At 36.7% G+C, this 18,290-nt stretch overlaps 1 protein-coding gene and 1 long non-coding RNA gene across 2 annotated transcripts; one reads left to right on the top strand and one right to left on the bottom strand.

Annotated features, from left to right (window-relative positions):
* Window positions 1–4,278: 4,278 nt before the first annotated feature.
* On the top strand, window positions 4,279–5,265 carry LOC132612846 (putative F-box protein At1g19160). Its single transcript, XM_060326926.1, has 2 exons — window positions 4,279–4,954; window positions 5,000–5,265. Exons 1-2 carry the CDS (start codon window positions 4,279–4,281, stop codon window positions 5,263–5,265), a joined length of 942 nt encoding a protein of 313 aa, XP_060182909.1.
* An 8,601-nt stretch (window positions 5,266–13,866) lies between these two features.
* Window positions 13,867–16,334, bottom strand: LOC132615990 (uncharacterized). Its single transcript, XR_009572924.1, has 3 exons — window positions 16,125–16,334; window positions 15,252–15,318; window positions 13,867–14,323 (listed from the first exon to the last, which is right to left on the bottom strand). It is a non-coding gene; the product is annotated as an uncharacterized LOC132615990 (long non-coding RNA).
* Window positions 16,335–18,290: the final 1,956 nt, after the last annotated feature.

Here is an 18,290-nt window from a genome sequence, read left to right as displayed (position 1 = left end):
AGTCCAAAACGCATCTGAAAGCATTGGGAACCGAATCGAACATACTCGCATGTTACAAATGACCATCCGGACCTCTCGGAATCGACAGATTTCTGAAAAGGTCCATTTACCCAAAGTCAATTTTGAGTCAAACATTTTTTACTTCAAGGCTTATTTTCATAAAAACCTATCTAATACTCATCTGATGGCCTGGGAAATCGTACCACCCATCCCATAAGTCAAATATATGCTAACAAAGCTCGGGAAAAAGTCAATAGGATCAAAAGTACTGTAACGGCCAAACGGGTCGTTACAATTTTGAGTCTTAAGTCCAAAGAAAAGAGACTGTGTCAATATTGAGTATTGTTGTATTAGTGAAAGTCGGTCAAACTTGATGTCACGCCCCGAACCATGGCCTGGACGTAACACGGCACTCGGTGCCTGACTGCATGTGACCGAGCGAACCACATGGCTTGCTGAATCATCATGATACATAACATATGCGGAATATAACGTGAATGCATAATGATCCTTTATAAAACATGGTAAGTCATAATACTTAATAAAATACTTGTTTAAGCATGAGTGAGCCAAAATGGCTATACGACTCCAAATGTCTGACATGACATAACTGACTTGTCTAGTCTATGAAACCTCTATCATGAGTCTGACTGAAAAACATACTTACTGGGACAAGGCCCCCAGCATACCTTTAGATGCATAATTAATCATAAAACAAAAGTTGACTAAACCCCGAATGAGATGGGGCTCACCAATAAGCTGATACGAATGTTGTCCTACTGAGCAGATGTGTCGTCCTGTATATCAGTACCTGCATCGTGAAATGCAGGCCCCCGAGCAATAAAATGGGACGTCAGCACATTGAATGTACTGGTATGTAAAGCAACCGAAAGAAACAACATGGGACATGGAATAACATGATAAGAGCTGAAACTGAAAAACTTGGACATGAACATGAGCATGAGTACATATGTATATATATAACATTAGTAAAAACATGATAAGTAGGGAGAGCAATAACTTATAACCGATCCATGGTCTGGTGCTTGCGTCCCGCCAGTAGAACACTCAGTCCTTGCCAGGGAACATGAGATTTGCTAAAATATGAAAGGATCCAGTCATTATGAGAGATCGTCCGGGACATGGGTGGAGCGATCCTCATCCTACGGTGGCTACGTAGTTTCAGGCTATCTGAAGCCCTCCTCGGTAATTAATGCAACTCCTAAAACATGAACATGTAAAATAGTGGCACTTTCTGCCCATGGTATATCATGAATCATAACTTGCTTGTACATAGTGTTCATGAATCATAACTTGCTTGTACATAGTGTTCATGAATCATAACTTGCTTGTACATGGTTTTCATGAATCATAACTTGTCATAGTCTTGCAAAACATGTTTTTGGTTCATGAGTAATAACAATAGTTCGAAATCATATATATATACTTGTCTTGAAAACATGCTTGTAACTTGCAGGATGAAATCATAAAGTTTCATATAAACATAATGAGAACACATGAGGAAGAATTCATGATTCATGGATTTAGCTAGGATTCCTAATATCCGTAATGGAAGATTAGGAATACAATGACGAACATAGATACAAAATTCATGTACATACATACATAATTACGGGCTACCAATATGTTGGGTTTAATGCCCTAGGATTTGAACTTCATAGATTTTACGAAAACGGATCATGGGGAAGAACGTAGAGATTCCCACATGTGGATGGAAGTTCTACATACCTTGACTTCCTGCTTTTGAGTGTATCACAATGTCCTTCAATCCCTTCAACTTTAATCTATAGCAATACAGGTCATAGGGACTCTATATTAGCAACAATATCCATGTTTTGTTCATCTAAGCATTTTATCAAACACTTGGTGGGCATGAAGCTCCACAACCTTCATTAATGGTGTTTTCTTCCCCCAATCCCCATTCTATTACTTCTAGCTGATTCTACAATCTCAATTAGATGTAATTGACATCATTCTTCATCACCCATATGAATACAACAATCCCAAGTCAACAATCCAAAAACCCTAGCATAGTTCATATAACTCTCTTTATCAAACCCATTTACTATTCTCCCAAGAACTTATCAACACTTTAATCATCATGAAACATCATAAAACTTACCTTGGTTATTGTAGTAATAAGCCTTGAGTTGAAATGCTTCACTTGAACAAAACCCTAGTTCCACCTTCTATGGAATTTCTTGACTTGAATGGATTTGATGTGTTTTTCACACTTAGTTTTATGGATTGATGAAGTGGATCTTTTGTTTCACTTGGATTCTTGCATATGAAGTGTTTGGATGGCTCTAGAGAACCCTTGAGTCGTGTAGGAGAAATGGGAATGAAAAAAAAAATGGGTTTGGGTCTCTTATTAATATCTTAAAATCTGACCCATCGGGCAATTCTACGCCCATTTTTACGTTCCGTATAATGGTTTTACGGTCCGTATAACTTACCGTAAAACCATTCCAGTGATTTGGACATTCTGTGCTCATTTTACGGTGGGTTTTACGTCCCGTATAATGGTTTTACGGTCCGTATAACTTACCGTAAAACCATTCCAGTGATTTGGACATTCTGTGCTCATTTTACGGTGGTCTGAGTCAATTTTACGGACCGTATAATTGTTTTACGGACCGTATAATTGAACCGTAAAATTGCCCAGCAAAATATGGTTTTCTGTGACCATTTTACGCTGGCTTGAGTCAATTTTACGGACCGTATAATTGTTTTACGGACCGTAAAATTGAACCGTAAAACTGACCCTCAAAATATCATTCTCTGTGACCATTTGACGGACCGTATAAATGTTTTACGGACCGTCAAAATGTTATACGGACCGTCAAATGGTCCGTCAAAATTCTCTGCTCGGACAGTCTGTCGTATAATGGGCATAACTCTTTGCACGGATGTCCGTTTGAGGCCCATAATATACCGTTGGAAAGATATTTCAAGGGGCTACAACTTTCATCAAGGAAGTTTTCCCAAAATCCAAATTAATAGAGGGGTTATGGTCGTTGGAAGTAAGACCTCCCAGAAACTCACTTGCAAACATGCCCCGTAGAGTGGCTTCCAACTTTTCTTTGCTCAAAGACATTTCTTATGACTTAATTGGTTTTCAAAACACTTCCTATAACCCTCATATTGGTTCCATTATATTATCATCTTATGAGTCAAACTTTTCGTCCGAAGTTACGAGGTGTTACACTTGATGTGTCACTGACAGGAAGTTTTTGAGTGACCACACACTGACCTCTCTCTTTATTTCTCGTGGGACGTGGTGTGGGTCGGGGGGGGGGAGAGGGGGCGCGGGGGGAAGGAGATTGAACAAAGGTGCTGCATTATTGAGGACTGGAAAAATGCAACACACGGCATTGACGACTCTTATGATTTGTGAAATAATTATGTGGACAGCTTCTTTGTGCAGAAGAAAGAAAAAGGAAAAAGATGGGATGATTGTGAGAAATAACCAGTTTTAGGGTCGCTACTTAGAATATAAACGGCGTTTGTTCAGTAATAGAAAGATGGCCGCCAACTTAATTGGGGATTTTTATACTCTCATCACCCGGCCAAGCTTATAATTAAAATGGGTCATGTGTTTAAGCCCTTATCTGGATTGAGCAGAATAATGCAACGATCATCCTATGATTAAAAGAAGCTACTATCTTTTATTTTAACAAAAGCACAATATACATTTTACTGAATAATACTACTGTCTTCAGTAATCGTGTTGTATCTCAGAAATACAAACAAAATTATGAGTTAAAAGAGAACTAAGTAGAACCAAAACTAGTTTTGTAGCCTCCTCTTCTCAGCGGTAAAATAGTAGTTTATGCTTTGTTTGTTGAACCTTTAAGCAAAAATAAAATAAAACCATATAATATTTTTTTCTTTGAAGTAAAAATTCTAATGCTCACTGGAAATATTGTTCAAGAGGATTATCGTTCTCATTCAAAAGATGGAGGGGGTTAAGTGAGATTTATACTTCTTATTATGATGAAATTGTTAAACCAAATACCTGTCATAAAGTTGAAAAATAAGATATCACTAATTTTGCCCTTAGTTTTCTACTACCATTAGAAGACGTACAAAAGAGTTTTACATGGAACAGAATAGTTAAAACGCAATGGAGCTGCCCTACTTTACCAAAACTCTTGCAACTTTCTGAACATGAAGCCTGCGACAAAGACAAGAAAACCGTCAATTCCCCAAAAATTAGTCTTTGAAATATTCTCATGACTTCCTGCCAAGTCTTTAATGCATTTCAAATGCGTTTACAAATTCTGTAATTCTCTTGTATCAGAATCAGATTTCGTGGATATACATCAATGCCGCTCTATGATCCGTACAGGTGGAAAAAAGTTGTTTGCTTGGCAAGACAAGGATTTTTACACTATAGAGGGAAAGGAAGAAGGAAATGCCTCCCGTCTTCGTATTGAGAATTTTAGTGAAAGTCTTCTCTACAACCATATAATGTGCACTAATGGTTTGTTTTGCTGCTCGAAGAAATATGAGGAGTGTGTTGCAATTTGCAATCCTAGTACAAAAGTTGTAAGATATCTTCCCCGCCTCAAAGAGTTTGCTAAAATAGATTACCCTGGGTATTACTATTCAATGGGTTTTGATCCACAAGAGAAGACGTATAAAGTTTTGATGACAGTGTCCACAAGAAATTGGGTTTTTACCTTAGGTACAGACAAATCATGGAGAGAGATTAAAGGTATTATTGATTTTGCTGTTACACGTAACAATGCAGTTTACATTAGTGGAGTTATCTATATGTTGAGTTATGCCGAGGGGAACGCATTCATAGTAGCCTTTGATGTTAAAAATGAAAATTTCAGAATTATCACGTTGTGGAATTCGTCATATCACAGAGCGTATTTTTATAACACAAGAAAAGTGAATGGAAAATTAGCAATCCTTGATATGAGTAATTATTTTGACTGTGGAGATAATGTGGACATGTGAATTTTAGAAAATCAGACTCAAAACGAAGGATGGGAGAAGCATATCATTCGAATTCCCCTAGAGAGGACAAGATTTTGTAACTATTGCGATGGAGAGATTTTATTCACCAAGACGATCAAGTCACGTCAATTCATCCGTTTGTGCTACGATGACACGGAAAAGAGATGGAGAGAGTTTATAATCAAAGGGCTCCCAGAAGTGGGTTTGGTCAATGGCGTTTATAGTTATGCTGAAAGCCTCTTCCTAGTTGAAAAGATATGCAATAGTAGTTGACTTTTTCTCAGTTAAGAATTAGATGCTGGTTTTGTTTCTGATGTATCCATTTATCTAAAACATTTCGCAAGCTTCTAGAATAATTTATATTCTTGTCTCATGAAATTCCTCAAACGCTCAAATAGAGTCAATTGGAGTTAATTCCTCAAATGACCACTCAACTTAAGCAAATTATCTAGTAAAATCATTTATCTCTTTTTTGTTCCTCATACGGTCATTCAAGTCTATACATTTGCCTTAAAAAGTAATAATGACTAAAAGTCACTTTAAAAGAGAAGGTCCAAAGTAGTCCCTTAAGGAAAAAGTGCAGTATTTCTCCATCATAATGTTACCCAGGAGGTGGAAAGCATGGTAAATAACAATACCAGAATTCCTAGAAAGGAGTTTCCTTTCACCTACTTGGGAGTACCAATATATTATGGAAGAAGAATGATAGCACATTACAAGGAAATTACTGATAAGATCTTTAATAGGCTTAAATCTTGGACAGGAAAATTGTTATCGATTGGCGGAAGGGTTACACTAATAAAGCATGTACTACAGAGTATGCCTATTCATTTGCTATCAGCTTGTGATCCTCCCTCAGGGGTATTGGCACAAATCCATAGAATGTTCGCTAAATTTTTTTGGAGTAATTCAGTTGGGAATTCTAGCAAGCATTGGGTTTCCTGGACTACTTTGTGTCATCCTCAAGAGGAAGGGGGGTTGGGTTTTAGAAGCTTACAAGATGTTTCCAAGGCACTCTTTTCAAAGTTATGGTGGAATTTCAGAACCAAACAATCATTGTGGAGGATGTACATGAGTAATAAGTATCTAAAAAAAGATCATGCAGTCACTGTCCACTGGAAGAGAGGAACATACATATGGAAGAAAATGTTGCAATGTAGAGATGAGATAGAATCAGAAATCTGGTGGCAAACTAAGCAAGGAAATTCTTATTTTTGGCTTGATAACTGGACAGGATGGGGAGCACTATACAAACTCATTCCTGAAAACTTCAGAAGGGACAATACTGTGGTACTAATTAAAGAAGTGGTGACTGAAGGAAGATGGGAAGAAGACATGATAAGGGAGTTGCTACCAGAGAATCTAGCTGATCATATTATCCAGAAACTGCAGCCACCTGGTCAAGAGGAGGAACTGGACAAACCTCACTGGAAACCTGATTCTAGAGGCAAATTCACTGTTGGGACAACTTTTAATTTAATTAGACAAAGGATGGAACCTAATATACTATACAAGAAGATGTGGGTAAAAGGTTTGCCTATCAAAATCTCTTTCTTCTTGTGGAGATTATGGGGAGCAAAGGTACCACTGGATGATGTAGTGAAGAGATGGGGCTTTCAATTTCCTTCTAGGTGTTATTGTTGTGAGGAACCAGAAATAGAAACCATATCTCATGTGTTTCTTCAGTCACCAGTAGCACAATACACCTGGAAGTACTTCTGCAGACCTATAGGCATCAATATTCAAAACCTACATCTAAGTCAGCTTTTTAACTTATGGTGGGACACTCATGTTAATCATCATGTGAAGTACATCTTTCAGGTTGTTCCAGCTATTATTGTGTGGGAACTATGGAAGAGGAGAAATGCCATAAGACATGGAGGGAAAATGTCCAAGGTAAAGTTGATATATCAAATTATGCACACCATTATAATGTTCATGAAGGTAAGAAGAAGCAATTTCAAACAGGCAGCCTACAACTGGAATACACTGGTGCAGACTTTGCAATCTTATACCCCAAGAACTAAGGTTATTAGAGTTCTCTGGAAGCCCCCTGATACTGGTTGGGTGAAATGCAATACCGATGGGGCGTCTAGAGGAAATCCTGGAAGAGGATCATGGGGATTTTGTGTGAGAAATGAGACTGGAGACTTGATAGCTGCTAAGGCAAAGGAGATGGAAGAACCAACTTGTACTAATACTCAGGCAGAAGCTATGGCTATAGTACAAGCTCTGAGATATATGAAGGAAAGGCAGTATCAACATATTATAATTGAAACAGACTCTCTTTTATTAAAGAATATCATACTCAAAGTTTGGGAAATTCCCTGGCAGATAATTGAAATGGTGGAGGAAATCTGGAGATTAATGAATAATAAAACAGTTAGGGTGATACATATAATGAGAGAGGGTAATATGCTAGCAGATCACCTGGCTAATTTGGCACTAGATCATGGAGAAGTGGATTCAGAATCTTTCCAGGAGTTGGGAATTCAAGGGAGGAGATGGATTAACAATGATAAGTTACAATTACCATACATAAGGATCAGACCATGCAAGAGATGAATGGACACATTGAAGGAAGCAGGACAAGTCATTTTTCCCATGTTCAAATCCTGTTGTGGGAGGAGAACATGGGAAACAATTTTTATCTAACATTGTTTCCTTGTTTTGCAGCTACCTCATACATAAGCATTAAACAAGCAGGACCACAACATGGACAATCCAAAAAGCAGGAGACAAACAGATTCAAGGATACATGGAAAGTCAGCAATGGAAAAAAAAAAAAAAAAAAAGACTTCAATGAGATACCAACAGGAGTGAATCGCACTGAAACCAGCGAAAACAACATAAAAAACAACATGAAAAGGTGCATGATATACTCCGAAATCAACATACTCAGCAACTCAAAGCTCATCAACAAAGGCCGAAAGCAACATGAGATGACACTGGCTGAAACTGAGAATTTGCAGAAGATGGAAATTCAACTGGAACAGGAAAATGCATTTGGGCCACGGACTGCTGTGCTCGCTGGCCATTTTCCTGCTACATCGAGACATATTTGCTGCTGCTTTCTTGCCATTTACCGCTGCCCTTCAAGGGCAGAGCATTTTGAGACTGAAAGATGCCATCTTTGAGTCCAAATTGCTGCACTCTTAAGCTGCTACTTGGCTGTTACGTTCGCTATAAACAGCTGCTGAAGCTTCTGAAATATTGCAGCTGGAATTGTTTATACAAAGTAGGCTCAGAAACATGCAACATAGAAGGAGGCAGTGCACTGCTGCTGCTGTTGCTGTACATATAGGAAATGAGCTTGGCTTTGAATGAATTGGTTTTTTGACTTGCAGGTCTTTACATGATAGCACACACATGATCCACTTGATGACTCTACCTCATTGGGTGGTATTAGCACCTAGTGCTCATTCCCTAGAGGGAGGGTCAACATATGGAAAATGTTGTGTTATATTGCCATGTTGGATCTGCTGGATGTGCTATATACATGCTGCAAAGGCAATCATGACTTATGACAATCATGACCTATGTATTGACTAGGTTCCAGTATGCTCATTTCATAAGACATTGGAGCACTTATAGTTGCTTTATTATTTGATTATTGTTTAGTCATCTGTAATATCAACTTAGGATATCTATAAATCCTAAGTTGATCATTAGGTTAATTCTTCATTTCATATTAGCTTTTGGCTACATTTGTAGACTTTTGGGATTTTCTTTTGAAATAAAATAAAAAAAAATAATTTAAAAAAAAAAAAAAAAGTCCCTTATGTTTGAACTTTCAATTAAAATAACTTTTATTCTTTAACATAAAACACTAACAATCTTTTAATTATACCAAACAGTACAACTTTTTGTTCCACTCTAAATGTGGTATTAAGAATAACGGAACACACAAAAATTGTGACCGATAACCTTAGAAATGAAACAAAAAACTTTTTAAATTTTATTACTGCTAAAAAGAAATATATGAAATAGCCCATATGTACTCTATTTGTTTGGAATCTTAGGAGTTCAACAATAATTACTTCATGATTAATTTTTATTTTGATAAAATAGTTTAAATTAGTTGTTAGTTTCTTCTACGCTAGAAATTATTGTCAGGAAATTCATAATTAATAAGGAAGGCGATGAATTCCTTCGAACAAAAATACTAGGTCCTAATACCAAAAAAAATAATATGTAAAAAAAGGGCATCCCGGTGCACTAAGCTCCCGCTATGCTCGGGGTCCGGAAAAAGGCTGGACCACAAGTTGTAGGAAAAAAAAATATATGTAAAGATTTTAAAGGGTTTTTCGTAAAGAAAAAAAATTATAGATGCAGATTGAAAGACATCATGATAATAATATAAATCATTCGACATCACATAAGATGAGGAGATCCTATTTCATCACATAAGAAATAATTTTGAAATATTCTCATGGCTTCCTGCCGAGTCTTTAATATGTTTCAAGTGCTTTTCCAAAATCTGTAATTCTCTTGTACCAGAACCAGATTTTGTGGATATACATCAATGCCGCTCTATGACTCGTATGGGGTGGAAACAAGTTGATGGTCTGCCAAAACGGGGATTTATACACTATAGAAAAAAGGGAGAAGGAAAAGTCTCCCCCCTTCATATTGAGATTTTTATGACGAGATTGTTAAAGCAAATACGTTTTGGTCCCTAAAATTGAAAATAAGGGTGTGTTCGGTATGGAGGAAAACATTTTTCAGAAAATGTTTTTCAATTTTTTCATGTTCTTTTGGTCAAAAATTTTTAAAAACATTTTCTTTAGGAAAACAAATTTTCTTTAGGAAAACAAATTCTTTAAAAATGAGGAAATGACTTCCCTAATCAAAGGAGGGAAAACAAGTCCACAAGTGTCATTTCACCAACCCACCCCCACCACCCCATTCCCTTCCCCTCCCCCCCCCCCCCCCCAAAAAAAAATTATAGTTCATTTTACCTATTTTTGTTATATATAAAATTAAGATCCGTTTGCATAGAGATTAATTTAGACTAAGTTCTGAAATATCTTTGACCCTTACTTTTATTAATGCCCGTCATGTAACTATCCAAGATTCCTATACGTGGATAAGTATCATGTATTGTCCCCTTTGGTCTAACAGATGTCATGAAATAATGGAATTGCTCCTGGGCTACATCCTCATCGAGCCAAAAGCACGAGTAAATATGTGATATGTCTTATAAAGCTTTATGTTTTTCTTTTCTATTCTAATGTGAGATTAGCCTACAGATGTGATGTGCACTTCTTCTTCAAAACTCGCCAGTCTATATAAAGCCTGATAGTCCTCGCCTTTGTTGGCCTGCTTTCCATCATGAGCGTCACAATAAGATAGAAGATATTTTGATACAAACTAATTAAACGGAAGGAGACTACACAAGTAATGTGTTTATTATACTTACTGACCTCCACCACTATCACTATGCACAACTGAAAATCACTGCTAGCATGTAGTTTATTTCTTCCTGCTCAGGGAACACAGATTTTGAAGAAGTTGTAATTTTCTAGTATAAAAACCTCTTTTCTTGGACTATTGTCACCAAATATTAAGAGTCAAATGTTAGCTATTCCAAACATTCATATGCATCTACGCTATATTTTCCATTTAATTGCTATAATGGAATATATGGTATTGTTAACTATTAAGTGAAAGTCGTAACAGTGTAGTAGTGACGTCTATTCTCAGTATCGCAGAGTTTTGAAGTTTGCCCTTGACTCCTGTCCATAGAGTGTTACGAATAGAATACCATTACTTTGAACTGGTAAATCAAAAGAGTAAATGAAAAAAGAATCACCATGTAATAGCAATGTATAAGACAACATGCAAATGATGAAATAAAATTCATTGAATCTCCAAAATCAACTTTGGCATTATATGTGAGATAGTAGAGCATATCATATTGAAAATAAAGAACAAAAGTTAAGGAATCTCCTGAATGATGTGATCATATATATACAAGAACTTACCTCAAATAACCTTTATCACTGCTATATATTGTTGTCTTCATCGAAAGTACGTACATAAAAGAAGCAAAGACGTATAAGAAATATGTTTGAGAAGATTTCAAAAGGTGAAAGTCCTTAGTAAAATTTTGTTGTTTTTATATGTAAAGATAGTAAATAGGGGAAGATGAATGGTCCTCTAACCTCCGCTGCGTTACCCTTCTTTTCCGAAACGTCCCAATTATTATAAACGAAGTAATTAGAAAAGAAAATAATTAGAAATGATATTAATGAGACTAATCAAGAACTGAAATTATCATACCACGGGCGTAGAAAACAGATTTAAGTCCTTAAACACTTCAGCTTTAGATTCATTATGCTTTCTAAAGCTTTCACAAAGTGGGAATTTCTTTTAACGTGACAATCACAGCAACAGACCTCAAACTAAATTTTTCAAACTTTGCGATCAGAAACAAGTTTTCAACAGATGTTATACTAAGTGGGCAAGACTCAAACTGAATCTAAATATAGAGGTGGAAAATTATTACACATGCTCTGCGAATTTTATTCATGGAAATCTACTTTGATCACTGAATAATCATGCTATTAGCATACAACTGCGCATCAAACTCAAGTTGATTAGCTACCCTTATTGATATACCTAGAAGGCTAGAACTAATTAGTTGGTAACTGCTAACATGATTACAAGATATACAAACCTTACTGTCAGATGGGCAAATCAGTGTTTAAGAAAAGACTCTTTTTTTTAAAATAATAATAATAATAATAATAATATATATATATATATATATATATATATATATATATATATATATTTCTTTACATTAGACAGTTCACTTAGAGAGATTAATTATCTTAACAAAACTATTTAAGCCTTTGAACCAGAATAAGGAATTAAAAAAAAAAAAAAACAGACGCTGATCCGAACTCTATATGAAATTTGGCTCAAAATGAGTTTAAACTAAAACAAAACTAACACATTAACACCCTGAATAATAGATTCAGAACTACGGAATGTTCATACTTGCTTCTTTTCATGTTCTGAAAGGAAATATCTAAGTATTAGGCACTGAGTTTGGAACATATGATTCAAATTTTACAGCAACTAACAAGCAAAACCCGACGTTCATGATTTGATCTGTGTACAAATAATAACCATACTTCAGACCAACTTTAAAAATCACACAGAGCTAATAATTTGAGAAATTATCTACCATTCAATGCAACTAGAAAGCACAAAAAAAAAGATTCTTATAAACTGGAAACAGGTACTGGAAGAACACATTTGTGCATACAAACTAATCGAATTACCACGACCTCAACAGAATCAAAAGATAGTGAATATTTAAAGAGTATTACCTTTGTAGCGTGCAACGACTGAGGCTAAGTCGATGACGAATCCTTACTTTCACCGCAACACTCGAGTTTTAGTATTTGAATAGAAGCAAGGCACGAGAGTGAATAAAGATGAGAAAAACAAGTTGAGAAATCAGAGAACAAAAGCAGTAATTGTTTTTCAGATTTTTGGGGAGATGAATCTCTGCCTCGATGGTCACCAAGACCATGTATTTATACTAAAACAAGAGGGATAATTTTACTAAATAAAATGGCAAAATAATGTTGAAAACATTTCTGGCTTTGCAAGAAATATATAGTTTACTTTATTGAAAATTTAAGAAGCTTAACTAATTAATTAAACATGTGGAGGGCCAAAATTGAATGTCAACATAAATAATATCTTATGTATATGAAGCAACAAAAATGAATAATTTAGGCATTAACTAACATTTATCTCAAAATGCAGTTTTACTTGAACATGAGCAGGAAGTATTAAAAAAATATAAATGCATCAGCACTACGCAAACCCAATGATATCATATCATTCATAAGCAACAAATGCTATGAGTTTTGGTAATAAGTCTACTACCAAGTGATGCATCGAGATGTACTTCATGTTCACTTCTCTATGTACAACTATGTCTCTAACACAAAATTACACTTAATATCAATATATTTTATATTCTCAATAGCAAGAAAAATATACTCAGATTTAGATTTTCTCTCATCTAAATCTCCTCAATTCCTTGATAAGACAAGGAATATTGTACTGTGCCTTTAAGATACCTCTGTATCATCTTAACTACTTTCTAGTATTATTGTTTAGTGGAGTCAGAGGACACATCCTCCCAAATAAAACTTTGCCTCTAAAATAGAAGTATTTATGGATCAAGAATACATGATGCTTCAAGCCTTATGCTCAAGTTTGAGAACCCTATGTTCCCAGTAGCTTTAAGATCCAAAATCTCAATCAACTCCCATTTGCTTTGATTTCATGAACTCCATTTCAATTTCTGTTGTTGTAACTATTTATCCTTTATGTAAGAACCTACATTACACTATGTAGCTCTTTTCATCAAGTGGAGTAACTATATATGCTTCCCCTTCAATCTCAAATAGATGAGGGAGAATGCAAGGACAACTCGTGTGTCCAGGTTGATACTGACAAACTGATTATCAATTAATTAGTTATTCACACTGAGATGGTCTCATGGAATATGCTTTAGTCCTTCTATTAGTCCTTCATTGTCACGACCCGACTAGGGGCCGTGATGAGTACCCGATACTTATACCGAGCACCCCTTATCTATCGTATTACCTGTACCTCTTAGCAAGCCGTGTAAACCGAGCCATTTTTTTTTCCTTGAACATAAACTAATAAACTCCGTTATTACCTTGTACAACAATATTAACATGCCAAAACACTATACATATATCTTGTCACGACCCAACCCCGTAGGCCGTGACTAGTGCCCAATCTGGGCACCCGAACCCATCTATCAAATATTATCTCAAATTCTATCAACTCATTCTAGTATATGGCGGAAGCCGACAAGACTTTATTTCAAATTTAGGTAATTTCCAGAAAATTTCGACAGAGTTTCCTTTGTTTTACGGACTATCCAATATACCCTGCACGCAGAAAATACCAACAAAATCCACACAGGGCTAACCAAGCAATATATAAACATATGCGGACCGGCCGCCTCGGCGTATAGGATCGCCCAAACAACATATGCGGACCGGCCGCCTCGGCGTATGGGATCGCCCAAACGACATGTACATACATCTATACAGAAAGACCCTAACCCACAAACATGTCCACAGACCTCTAAACAGACCGACAGAATCATATGACGGGACAGGGCCCCGCCGTACCCATGAACGAATATATACAAATGCACTAATAAATATATATACCAAAAGTATAAGCTCCGGAAAGAGAGGAGCACTCCGAATAGCAGAAAGGGTGTCCTAAACAGGTGGATCACCAGGGTGTGCGTCTGTACCTGCGGGCATGAAACGCAGCCCCCGGAGAAGGGGGTCAGTACGAAATATGTACTGAGTATGCAAAGCAGAAGGTACAGAAATAAATCTGAATAATAATCGAATCAGATATATAGAAAATAATACATATCAAAATGTTTATTTCCAAAGTATAAATTATGCATAGGGCACTGGAAAATGTGGTCGCCCGCCTGTCGATGGCGCCACAACACAGCATAACACCAGAAAGTTTCAAATCTCCGAATCCCCGTCACACATCACAACACAGCATAACGCCAAACACAGCATAACGCCAAACATAAGTGGAACCCGGCCCTCGAGCGAGGAGCACGGTGAACCATAATCACAGCATAACACCGGAATGTATCACAAAGCGCACGACAACAGAACCGGCCCGGGAACCGGTGAACGATATCACAGTAGGCACGAGCGGAGTAGTGAGGAATCATATGCATAAAATAATTATTATAAATCTGAAGGATAAGTAAAATAGTCATATTCGAAATCAGAATAAAAATTATCACTTTTTGTTTCAAAGTTGTCGAATTTCAAAAAGGGCGTCGCGGGACCCACGGACGAGTATAGACCCGAACTGAGCCCGCCTATGAAAAACATACTCATTTTATATCATACAAACTCCTACGAAAATTTCAAAGCAATCCGAGCTTTTCTGAGGAAATTATGGGCGTTTGAAGTCTTGGAATCGCTAAAGAATGAACTTTAAAACAAAAATCAGCTTTCATGTAATCTTTACAAATTATGGATTCCAAGAACATAAGGATCAACGTTTTGCCATGACAAGGCAAGGATGCCAAAGAACAAATGCGATTCATAAACATGCTCGGATTGTGAGAATAGAGTTTCCTCGAGGCTTATATCATAGCCTATTTTAACTAAGGCATGCCGAAGAAGGAAGATTACTTTACATACCTCAAACGCTCTCCAATACGATCCAAACTCAAGCTAAATCCAACCTATGATTCGGGCTGCCCAAGGTCTACAAACAAGCCATAAAATGCCAAACATTAGCTAAAGACTTTTTGGGCATTAAATTCCAAATTCGCCCTTAATTCTACAGAAATTTGGGCAGCATTTCCCCTGTAAATAGGCTACCCCGAGAATTTGATTCGGCCATATCAACCAACAACAACAACAACAACCAACCTAACAACATCAACAACCAATCCGAAAGACAAAACAACAATAATAGCTTTCTTTTCCATTATTCAACAACTCACATAAATTCAATTCAACTACTTACGTTCAAGCCAAAATCGACGCTTATATATTCACATACTAACCCGAACCCATACTAACAATGTCCAAGGACATTCCAAACAAGTTACACAATATTTCCAGCAAATTTCAGGGAAATACAACAGCAGCCACACGACACCACATCATCCATTCATATGCAAGTAAATCACATTATTGTCTCTATAATTCTTACATCAACTCACAACAATTTTTTTACTCCAACTTTAACCATTAAATTCCTTCATTCTCATCACATAATCCATGATTACAACAACCAAAATATTAACTCAAATCAGTTCAGCAAATTTCAATTAAAACAGCCCCTACGCCATTCAACAACATTCCAACATTCGTACAATTCATGTTACCAAGTTACAACTATGTTTCAACATCAAGCTACATAATTTCGTGGCTTCAACCATGCTTCAATATCAAGATACATAATTTCATGATTTTCATTCATTTATACTCACCATAACACATTCAAACCATCCACAACACAAGCAAATTCGTCCTAAAACATATGGAAAAATAATCAACTCTTACCTTAGCAAGTTGCTCCTTAATTTGCTGAATTTAATGGCTTCAATTAAAGACCATTCTTGCTGCTCTCAAGGACCAATTCATGTTCCCAAAGACCTCCATTTGATTTACAACACCATGGAAAAATTAATTGGACCAAGCTTGGTGAACATGGATTTTTTTCACCATGGCCGTGAGCCCCCCCTTCTCTATCTCTAGGTTTTTCTCTTTTCTTGTAATGTTGAAGATGATAAAATGAACACTTAAACATCAGATTTTTCCTTATATAGGCAGCCCCTAAGAGTGACAAGTGTCCCACTCAAGGCTTGAGCCAATTAAATTTGGTCACATGTCTTGGTGGGGCCCACTTAGTGCACTAGTGACTTGTTTAATGACTAATTAAATTTTTAATCCCCACTTAATAATCTAATCATGGTAAATTAATCCCAACTTCCATTAATATTTTTACACCAAGTAAAATTTATAAACAATTCATTTCCCAATAGAGATCGGAAATAAAAGAAAAAATTCTATTTCGAGCCCGAAAATGATCTCATCTTTAACTTGAGTCGATTCTCTTGCGAATAGCTCGACATATAAAAATATGGGATATAACATATCTGTACCTGACTGACTGTACGTATCTGTCTACGAGCCTCTATACATAGTACACTTATACATAGAAAGGGCCGGGTACTGCCGTGCCCGAATATACATACACAAAATAGTACCGCGGAAGTGAGGCTCCGGAACAACTGGAGCACTGTAGAGTACCGCTGGTAGAGCTCCTAAGGATCAAGTCCACCTGTCTGCTGACCTGCGCGGCATGAAACGCAGCGTCCACAAGAAGGGACGTCAGTACGAATAGTGTACCGAGTATGTAAGGCATGGAAGACAATGCAAGAAATAACATAGAGTGCGATTAATAATATCATGGAGTCACAAGACATATAACGAGGCAAGAAAGTAACTTGTACATAGGAAGGCCCCTTTTTGGGCGGCTATCATGCATGGCTTGTCTTTCCCTTTTAAAAACGTTTCCCCTCCATGAACGTAGAAAATAGAACTTATATTATGTCGTATCTTGTCGTATCGTGTCCTATCGTGCCCTATCGTATCCTATCGTGGCATATCAGGTCGTATCCTATCGTGTCTTATCATGGCATATTATATCGTGTAATGTCATGTCTTACTACAGCATGTCGTGTCGTGTTATATCATGTCAATGTCATAGTATAGTGTGTCATAGTGTATCATGCCATAGCGTAACTTGTCATATCATAGCATAGCTTATCATATCATAGCATAGCTTGTCGTAGCGTATCATATCATGGCATAGCGTATCATAGCATATCATATCATAGCTTAGCTTTCCGTTGAAAATCTTTTCTTGTTCATATATATATAAAAATAGAACATGTCATATTGCCGAGGCGTCGGCAGCCGATCCATTTAGCCATAAATACACATCCCGCGTCCGGGCATCCCGCGTCCGGGACGATATCATGTCATGTAATGCCAACTGATCAGGTGGATATGCGTGTATAACGCTCTGCCCTTATTCCCATCTTCCCCGTATACATATGCATACATCATGTACATATATCAGCGTCTATAGCGCTCTGAATCTTTTATCATATACATATACTGGTATCATGTACGTATATCAGCGACTATAGCGCTCTGGATCTTTTATCATATACATATACGTGTATCACGTACATATATCAGCGTCTATAGCGCTCTGGATCTTTCATCGTATACATATACGTATATCATGTACATATTTTATAAACATATATATATCTTATATACATATACATGTCTTATATACTTTTACATATCTTATATACATATACATATTTTATATACATATACATATTTCCATTAGAATGGTACAGTACTTATCGTTTGATAATCGGAACGAGGATCAAAAGTTTCCTTTGGATTCTACTCCAAAATAAGTCAAACGGAGCAATAGGGAAAATCCGGGAACAATGGGCCCACCTCGGGTCAAATGAGGCGGCGTACCAAATTTACGTACATTATATTTCATGACGTCACTTGTGTGGGTTTTAAGGTAGTCGGGTCCTATTTGTGCAAGTTCTAGATGTTTAGGCAATTTTTCAACATTTCATACAATATTTAATTCAATTCTACTGAATGAAAAAGGGGAAACTTTGGGTGCGG

Source organism: Lycium barbarum, chromosome 10, assembly GCF_019175385.1.
Source record: "Lycium barbarum isolate Lr01 chromosome 10, ASM1917538v2, whole genome shotgun sequence".
In the NCBI taxonomy this organism is placed as follows: Eukaryota; Viridiplantae; Streptophyta; class Magnoliopsida; order Solanales; family Solanaceae; genus Lycium; species Lycium barbarum.
This window is presented reverse-complemented; position numbering and strand designations above follow the sequence as displayed.